Source organism: Cryptomeria japonica, chromosome 8, assembly GCF_030272615.1.
Source record: "Cryptomeria japonica chromosome 8, Sugi_1.0, whole genome shotgun sequence".
In the NCBI taxonomy this organism is placed as follows: domain Eukaryota; kingdom Viridiplantae; phylum Streptophyta; class Pinopsida; order Cupressales; family Cupressaceae; genus Cryptomeria; species Cryptomeria japonica.
Window position 1 is genome coordinate 544,146,749 of NC_081412.1, and position 10,370 is coordinate 544,157,118.

Consider the following 10,370-nt stretch of genomic DNA (forward strand, 5'->3'; position numbering starts at 1 on the left):
ATTTATTCATCAATGTCTAGTCCCTTTTCTTATTAATTGGATGTATTTCATCTTATACCAAAAACATGTTAGTATTGTGTGTAATGGGTAGATCTAAGAGATCTTAAAGGTGAATTGTTGAGTCCTTAAGCAAATGATGTACTTGGTTGGTGGACGCTTCCCATGGAGACATGCCATATTTTGATTGTTGACCAAAAAGACAATAAAATGTGAATTTCTCTATTGTCAATATCTCCTTCTCTCTATATCCATCCTTTTTCTCTCTCTTTTTCTCTATTTTACCTCTCTATCAATCTACCTCTCTCATAATCATAAGTCCCTATCTATCTCTTTATTTATATTCATCTCCTTTAAATCCCTCTTTCTATATTCCCATCTCTCTATCAATATTCCTCTAACTAACTAACTCTCTCTCTCTCTCTCTCTCTCTCTCTCTCTCTCTCTCTCTCTCTCTCTCTCTCTCTCTCTCTCTCTCTCTCTCTCTCTCTCTCTCTCTCTCTCTCTCTCTTTTTCTCTCTTTTACTCTATCTCTCTCATATATATTCTTCTCTTTATATACATTTACCTTTGTCCATTATTTATTTTTCCTCTTTCAAACAACTTCCTCCCTCTCCCTCTCCCTCTCGCCCTCTTTCTCTTTCTACCGTCATCTTTATCCTAAAATCTATATATATTTTTATGTTTATCTCTCTTTCTCTTCATCTCTCTCTTTGTTTCATTAGATTCTTTTAACTCAACTCTTCCTCCATATCTATCTATCTACATGTACTCTCTCTCTCTCTCTCTCTCTCTCTCTCTCTCTCTATCTCTCTCTCTCTCTCTCTCTCTCTCTCTCTCTCTCTCTCTCTCCCCTCTCTCTCTCTCTCTCTCTCTCTCTCTCTCTCTCTCTCTCTCTCTCTCTCTCTCCTACTCTAAATCTCTATATTTTTATTTATAACTCACTTGAATGTCTCTTATCTCTATCTATCCATATCTTTCTCTACTTCTATCTCCTTATTTCTCTATCTCTCTCCCTATCTCTATTTATTTATTTATCCCTCTCTATATCTCTTTACCACCCTCTATCTATATCTATTATTCTCCCTCTCTCCCTCTTTATACATTTAGCTATCTCTCTCTCACCCCTTTTCTTCCTTATCTCCCTCTACCTATCTCTCTCTCCCTCTGTCCCTCTACCAATTTCTCTCCCTCTCTCCCCCTCTCTCCTCCCTCTCTTTTTGTGTCTCCCCTCTCTCTTTCTCTTTGTCTCTCTCCCTCCCTAGCTCACTCCTTATCTCTACCTCTCTACCCTTCTCTTCCCATATATCTTTGTATCTCTCTTTCCTTTCTCTTATATCTCTATCTCTCCCTCTTCCTTTTGTCCCTCTCTCCATCTTCTCCTATTTCTATCTTTCTCTCTCCATCTCTATTTGCCTATCTCTACTTCTCCTTGTTTGTTTTACTCTCAATTTGTCTCTTTGTTTATTTCCCTCTCACCCTCTCTCTGTATATCCTTATATCTCTATCACTCTATCATCATCTATATCTCTCACTATCTATCTCTCTCCCTCTTCCTCCACATATATCTATCTTTCTATGTCTCTTTATCTTTATCTCCCTTTACCTATCTATATCTCTCCATCGATTTATTTTCCTCATCATCTCTCCCTTTATCTTTCTCTCTACTCTTCTATCTTTACACATGTAACCCTCTCTATATCCATCTATCTCTCCCCCCTCTCTTTCCCTCTCCTTTTTATACCTCTCTCTAAATATATCTCCTTGCATATTCATTTCTATCTCTCCATATTTTTCCTATTTCTCCCTCTATATATATCTTGTTAACTACCCATCTTTGTCTACCCCTATATCGCTCTATTTAACTCTCTCTCAATATCACTCCCAATCTCTAAATTTATCTTCTATCTCTCCCTCTCTCATTCTCTTCCTTCATCTCCCTCTATATATTTATCTCTTCCATTGCTATCCTTCCATCCTCCTCTCCCTATCTCTGACTCTCCTCTCAATTTCCATCTCCTTCTCCATATCTATCTGTATCCCATATCTCTATCTCCTGACCCCTCTCTTATTGTTTGCTTCTTCCCCCTCTATCTCTCCTTCTTTATATACTTACCTATCCATCTTTCTTTCTCTTTATATTGTAAACATAAATTGAGCATATTGATAATGGGCTCTAATTATTGACCTCCCATATCTTTTCAACGTAACCATTGCACACCAAGGTGCAATTGCTACAAAAAATGGTGGCCAATGTTTGTAGCATACAAAGCACTGCATGAAAATGTCCAAATTGTACATACGTAGTTTTAGACATACCACCATTTATGAACTGCTTTGCAATCGAGCAGTATTCTTCTCCCCCATTACATTCTCTTGCACAATACTTGCCATTACTTCGCTTCGATCACAGAACAACATTTTTAATTTAATAAAAATCAACCCCAACATTATTACCACATGCCCAATGACAGAGTGACATCAAAGAAAAATTAAATGAAATGACGCAACTTAAATTGTGTACACATGGCAATACAATTGAAATTGAAAACTCAAAATGATGACTTATAGATTAGAAAAGTCACAAAGCATAAAATTCATCATCATTTACCCTATATGTTTGATCACTGACAACGATAAAAATATCCTATTGAATATGTATTTAAATACATTTTTTTATGCACAAGTTTTAGTTGTACTCACTTCTAACCTCGTATTTGTAAAATCATAATTCCCCTCCTACATTGGCTTTAACAAGAGTTTGAAATTTACTAGGTATCAAGGCTTCAACAAGAGTTTGAAATTTTAAAATAATATTTTAAATTTTGTATAATATAATTATTAACTTTATTTTTTATTGAATTTTATATTTATTAATGGTAGAGATATCATGTGTTTAATATTTAATTGTGTTTTTCATATATAAAGTTTATATTAAAATATATTTATTGTTATTATACATTAGGTTTTATATAATATATATTTTTAAATAAAAAATATATTATAATATATAATTAATTTATAATACTGATTAAAATATTAAATATATTATATGTTAAGCATTATATATATTTATTATTTAATATGGTTAGAAGTGAGTCACTTAATGAAATGATGGCTTTTTGTCACTTTATGGCTTGTCGTTCATTATTTTGGTTCTTTGTTTCCCATTTTTCAATCCTTGTCATTTATTTTCTCATTTTATCCATTATTTGTTTATAAGAGATTATATTATTATGCTTTAGTAGGGTTTCATAATATCTTTCCACCAAACTCTATTGGTCGACATCATTGAAAACATGGCACAATATGTATAGTATAACATGCAAATTTTTAAGAATGGTGTGCAATACAAACCAATGAATAGCCATCATCGTAGAGGCCCTTTGTCTCCATCTAACTACTATAATCTCTCTCTCTCTCTCTACCTCTCTCTCAATCTTCCCCCTCCACCCCTCTTTCTATTCCTATCTATCCCCTACTCCTTATTGTAAACATAACATGAGCATGTTGGTAATAGAACCTTATTGTCTTCTTCATTTAGAGGTCTTATTCCAATCATGTTTGTATCCTTCTAGATAGATGCAAACATTATTTAAAGCTACACTTTTCCATTGAGACCTTTGTAGCACAAAAACCATCATTTTCTATATAGCCTACCAATTCACCTTGTGTAATTTTTTATATTAAATCAACAAATCCATTTCATGTATTGAACAAATGTATACAAAAAATAGACCAAAAATTTATAATTAAACTTTTTTGGCGTATGTGCTATTGCTAATAATATTTTGCGAGGATATCGTGAGAGCCGTGTATTCCAGCAGGAATCATACCTTCTAAGTAAGGTAAGAGTGGCGGACTTACAGTTTGATAAATTCTTCGGAGAGTGACTTACAGTTTGAAAAATTCTTCGGAGAGTGGCGGAATTGATCTTTATACGGCGCAGAAAGGATTCAACTTTATTTGCCAAGGAGTAATTATTGCTCTTTGAATGCTAAGACTATCTCTTTTTCTAATTTTGTATGTATATAATCTTCTAGAATTTCGAGAGTACATACAAAATGGATGAATACAGCCACCATATTTAGGCTCAGAATTTGGTCAACATCCATCTGTCTACCTACAGTGTAGATGAATTCACATTTAATGAATCAGTAAAGAAGAAATTTTAGAGTTCGATTCTCACATTGCTACACAATAAGACTAGATATGGTAGAGCAAGTTTTGGATGTCCAGTGTTGAAGATTGCTATGGCTATGGGTGCTCTTTTGTTATGTGCTCCATCAATAAATATAGGTGCTATTATCGCCTTGGACACAACTAATGGAAAAATAGCCAAGACTGCTATCGAAATGGCGATTGAAGATGTAAACAGAAACGCCAGTCTTCTGAATGACACGCTCCTCAATATTGATATCCGAGACTCCAAACAAGATGCACTCATAGGCGCTTCTGCAGGTAATAACACGTCCTCTACCCACCATAATCATATTATTAAAGGAATATATCTGTTTATTATTTATCTCTCTTTAAATTCACACTCTGGGTATAGAAAGAAATACCAATGGGTTTCCTCGAAATGAGCATTGCAGCATTGGATCTGCTCAGAAAAGGATGTGTAAGCATAGTCGGTCCACAAACCTCCGTGGTGGCTGAGTTTGTAGCGTATTTGGGCGTTGCCGCGCGTGTTCCAGTTGTAACATTTGGAGCAACAAATCCCTCTGTCTCAATGCATCGATACCCTTACTTCGTTCGTATGGTGCCCAGTGATACAACACAAATGACAGCAATAGCAAAGCTGATAGAAAAGTACAGATGGAGGGATGTGGCGCTTGTGTATGTAGATGATGATTTGGGGACGGGGGCCATTCCCGCCTTAAACGATGCCTTGCGACAGGTTGAGGCAAAAATTGTTTTCAAAGCTGCAGTCTCTCCCAAGGCGAACGTCTCTGCAATGCGAAGGATACTTGAGCATAAGCTTATGAAGCTGGAGTCGCGAGTATTCATCGTGCATATGCATCCGGATTTGGCCCTAATCCTGTTTTCCGAGGCGTACAAATTAAGAATGATGAGCAGTGAGTATGTATGGATCATTACCGACGGATTGGCCAGCCTATTAGATTCGTTCAACGCCACTTCTCTCCTCTCCATGAACGGTGTGGTGGGGGTTAAAAGAAAGCTCACACAAACCAACCTGCCAAGGCTGAATGAATTTGCTAGAAGATGGAAGAAGCGGTTTAAAGCCCAGAATCCTACAATACCAAGCCTGGAATTAAATGCCCGTGCGCTTGTTGCATATGATACAGTGTGGGCAATTGCTATCGCAATCGATCATCTCCTGCGTATGGAAGCATTCAATGGTAACTTTTCAGAGGCTTCTCGCAGCACCAAATTTCTGAATTTCAAGGGTTTTGAGGGTGGAGAGCAGTTGCTTAATCAGATCCTAGAGACAAACTTTCTTGGCTTGAGTGGTCCTGTTCGAATTAGTAAAGAAAGCGGAGATCCTCTGGAGAGCTCGTATGACATTATCAATGTTGTTGGCAGTCGTATTAATGTAATTGGGTCATGGACAGAAAGGGGCTTGAATATTACTTCAACACAAGTAGTTAATTGGGGTGGTGGATCAGGAAAAACACCACGTGGGTGGGAGATACCTGCACCAGGCAAGAAACTGAAAATAGCGGTGCCTTGGGAGTTAGGGTTTTCACAATTCGTCAGCGTAAAACCAGTTCAAGCCAAGGCAGGTGCACTAAATAAGACATATGAGATTAAAGGCTTCTGTATTGAAGTGTTCAAATCGGTGCTCAAGAGATTGGATTATGAATTGCCATATGAATTGATACCTTATGGAACTGGCAATGTCACCGAGGGCTACTATGATGACCTCGTCTACCAGGTCTATCTCCAGGTCAGTTAACTTATTTTTTTCGTTTCTGTAATGTGAATCTATATTTCCAACTGATTGACTGGAATAAAATGTGAAAACGGAAGCAGAAATTTGATGCGGTAGTGGGAAATGTAGCAGTGATAGCAAATCGGAGCAAGTATGTAGATTTCACACAGCCGTACACGGAGACGGGACTGATAATGGTGGTAGCAAATTCAGACGAGGGATCAAGTGACCCTTGGGCCTTCCTGCTCCCATTTACTCCGGCCATGTGGATAACTACTATTGCATTTTTCTTCTTCACGGGAGGAGTTGTTTCGTTTCTGGAGCACAAGCAAAATAGGCAATTCAGAGGGAATCCTCGGAATCAAATCTTGACATTCATCTGGTACTTCTCTTGCTCACTCTCTCTTTGTTTCTATGGCATTATACATAAATCAATAGCTATGTATCCATCTTCAATACTTACTTTACTAAGGACAGTAAAGCTTAAACGGTCCAGACCTTCTCGTGAAGATAGATGGTCACTGTTATTAGGGCGAGGAGCCATAAAACAGATGAGCTGTTCGTGGTGATCATCGACAACTTGTCTTACCCACTAGATTCGGGCAATCTTCCCGTCAACTGTAGTAAGCCGTTGTGGGCACGTAGTTCCCACTTTCTGCCAATCCGCATCCATTCATTCACGTGGATGATGCTCACTCCCTGGGCCCTTCAATCCCAATCCTATCATCTCCCACTCCCTAACTTTTTTAATCGAAATAAATGATCATTTTCAGAAGTTGGAGAGATTGTGCAGTTTCAGATACATAAATGATTAGTCAACCTTAAAAAATATTAGTCAATTGCAGAAGCAATTAAATCTGATAACATTAATAAAAATAATAATTTTAAACTTAAAAAATGATTTTTAATAATAACCTTGATTAATACATTTGATTAATTTAAATTACTAAACCGAATAAAAGCATAAAAAAGCTTTTCCAACTACCCGCTTGGTTTGCAATCAAGTGAAAATATTTTCTTAAATCTTAAAAAATAATTTTTTTTAACTTATTTGAATGGCATCTTACTCCCAAGAAGCTTCTTAGGTGGGAGGTTTTTACAAACATATAAAATAAAATTAAAAGCTCTATTAGAAAGAGATTTTAAGTTTGAGAATATAGAAATGTTTATTACTTATAAAATTGAATGAGATGCATTTTATTAAATTCTCATGATTAGATTATGTGTCTCAAAGTGTTATAAGAAAATTTTATTCTGTGAAAGAGTCATTTATCAAATATATAAATATTTATTTATTTATTAAAAACTCAATTTAAATTTAAGAATAATTGTAATTAATAACTTATACTTATTTTTAAAAATATTATTGTGAATTAGTTTAAATCTGAATTTAGGATTTGTTATGTTGTGTTGGGGTGTTCTATCATTAAGTTATTGATTTATTTGTTGTTTAGATCATTTGTAGTTTAGGTGTGGCTCATTTTCGTACAGCTCGCTTAGATTACTATGTAGATGTAGGACCTCTGAGTTGTGATTAAAGTACTGTACAATTAAGATACCAACCAAGTTAGTGACTAATCCATCTTTGATCCATGTGTAGTTCATTTTCTAACAATCTTACCATCATTTTGGTTATCTATGATTGTTCTTGTTTAAATTAATGATATTATTAAAATGTATAGCTTTTTAATGAGTTCAAATGTGTTTTTAATTGTAGATGCATATTTCAAGTGTAAATAATGTGTATTACAATTGCTTCTATTTTTTCTATATAAAAATTTATATTTGTTTGTATATCACACCTAGGGGAAGAGGACCAGCTACAGCCCATGTTCAAATGACACTGAAATGTGCACTGTTGACCATTGCCAAAAAAGTCTTTGAAATTCTGATGTACCGTTTAAAATCTATGGATGCACGAAATTAACTATAACAAGTACTGATGCTTCCCATAACATGTTATACTTCTATGTCATGTTGTCTAACACCTTTCTATAAGATGTATAAGATGTTTCTCCCACACATTAGATGTCTGATACAACAACTTTAATGTATTTCCTATCAATTTGTTGGATCACTTGCAAGTTCTTATTATGGCATCCCGTTGACGTCGTGATCTCCCTTCACCCTAGCCAAAAATTTGTTTAAATTATTAAAAATATTGATTTCAAACGCCTTCTCCTACATCGGAACCCAGGTGACAATTTGCAAGCTAAATTGAAATTAAAGTCCACTAACACGGAAGAGAAAAACAATTTTGTCAATGTTTTAGTGAAAAAATGCCCAACTTAACCTATCAACATCTATACAGCATACGAAGCTTTCCAATTTTTCTGATTGAATTATTTAATCTTTTAACATGCAGGTTCTCTTTTTCCACACTCTTCAAGACTCAGAGTAAGAAGATTCTATCCCTTTCTTTTCATTGCAGATGGTCAAACTATAGTGCAATTTACAATGCTTTCAAATTCCAAATTAATTTTGTGGATTACGCAGGGGAGAGGATTGTGAGCAGTCTGGGCAAAGCAGTGGTGATAATTTGGTCTTTTGTAGTTTTAGTGTTAGCGTCTAGTTACACCGCCAGCCTGTCGTCAATGCTTACCGAGAGGGAAATTGTACCAAAGTTTGAAAGCCTTGAATCTCTCATTGTCCAAAATTTGCCAATCGGGTATCACCAGGGATCTTTCATAGACAAGTATTTGGAACACCAGTTGGGTGTGAACAAAAGTTTGCTTTGCCCATACTCATCTGTACAAGAGTACACAATTGCACTGAAGAACGGACCCACCAACGGAGGGGTAGCCGCCATATTTGACGATCAAACTATTTCTAATTCACGAATCGTATGATTGATTCCAATTGTGTGTACAGGTGTTTCCAAAGGGGTCTCCGCTGGTTTCAGACATTTCCAAGGCTATATTAAATCTCTCAGAAAGCACAGAGATGCAGGAAATAAGGAAAAGGTGGTTCAATTCAAGTGAAAGAAAATGCAATGCAGAGTCTGGCGGACTGGAATCAAACAGATTGAGCCTCAACAACTTTTGGGGTGTATTTTTGCTGACAGGATGTGTGTCATTTCTCAGCCTGGTCTACTATTTCTGTCGCCTACTTTACCGGTTTGTGTACAGAAGCGATAATTCATCTCATGTTAAATCCATCTGCTCCCGATTGCGAACGTTTGCCAATTATGCAGACCAGAAGGACGTCCCGCCACCAAAAAGAAAGAGATGTGAAACCGCCATTTCGTCAAATGGAACCGCCGCCTCCAATTCCTTTCAAATCACTGTTTCAGCAGGACACATATAAGCGGCACTCCATATCAACTAAAACTACGCTAGCTTGTAAACGTATCTTGACCACAAAGAGTGAAGACTGGGTCAACTTAAATTATCATGTCCATGGCTAATTGCAGTACTGCTACTGATACAATAACGGATAAGTCAAGCTCACTGTGACAATTTATGTCTAGTCTTTGTAATTTGGTGAGGTGTGCAATGCATGTATGTTACTTCCCTTTTTTAATAATTAAACCTTTAATAAAGAAATGTTTGTGGACAAATGTCTCGCATCCATTTTAAACCTGCATTCTAGTTGTATGTCGGAGTCTTGTTTATAGTGGCTATCGTGATAGACTAAGTCTGATCTTTGGATTCCCTTGATTTCCCTCACACATTATATCCTTCCTAAGCTTTATACATCATGAAATATTCATAAATAGAATTCTAAAAATGTTCATTAAGAATAAAAAAATCTTCATATCTTTCTGATTTCTAAATTAGTTTAATGAAATGCTTTCAATCAAATATCGTTGTTGGCATGTGGACATGATATTGAGAGTTTTTTTTAATTGACATGTCATTTATAGAAGAATTAAACATCAAACCGAACTTAAAGACATGCACAATATGTTAAATTTAAAGGAAGATAAATAACTAATGTTATGTAGCAAAATGTAAGAATTCAACTATTATGTAAGATTTTATATCTAATCTAATTGTTCTATATACTAAAATTAGCATCATATTTACTTTGTTAGTGTAGAGGGAAATCTTGACAAAAGGAATTCCATTTTTTAATCTTTTGATTGAATTTCCCTACTAATGAATCTAAGAGCTACCATAACTTGTTGAGCCTAAAATTTTTGGAGAGTGGCAAAATCTTATAAACTCTAATTTAATTTGTAATGTTCCCTATCTATATATTTTTGTTTAATTTCTAAGTGCTAGCCTCAAAATCATCTTAAGTATAGGAATAGAATGCAAAAGGTTAAAGCAATAATAAACCATCATTCTAAATCAAGAGAAATACGTTTAGATTGAGCATAAAGATGATTAAGTCAAATTCTTACATTCACTTGCTAAAGAAAAATATATCCTTTATTTTCTCATAGATATGAGTGATGTATTTATTCTTTGAATTATTCAAGATCTTGATAGTATATAATACTATGATGCATGTTTTGTGTGTGCTCTTGATG

General features: G+C 35.4%; 1 protein-coding gene across 1 annotated transcript; it reads left to right on the forward strand.

Moving 5' to 3' along the window:
• The first annotated feature begins 4,302 nt into the window (after nt 1-4,302).
• On the forward strand, nt 4,303-9,443 carry LOC131044185 (glutamate receptor 3.1-like). Its single transcript, XM_057977458.1, has 5 exons — nt 4,303-4,458; nt 4,593-5,908; nt 5,995-6,275; nt 8,259-8,290; nt 8,390-9,443. Exons 1-5 carry the CDS (start codon nt 4,353-4,355, stop codon nt 8,740-8,742), a joined length of 2,088 nt encoding a protein of 695 aa, XP_057833441.1. The 5' UTR covers nt 4,303-4,352; the 3' UTR covers nt 8,743-9,443.
• The last annotated feature ends 927 nt before the right edge of the window (nt 9,444-10,370 follow it).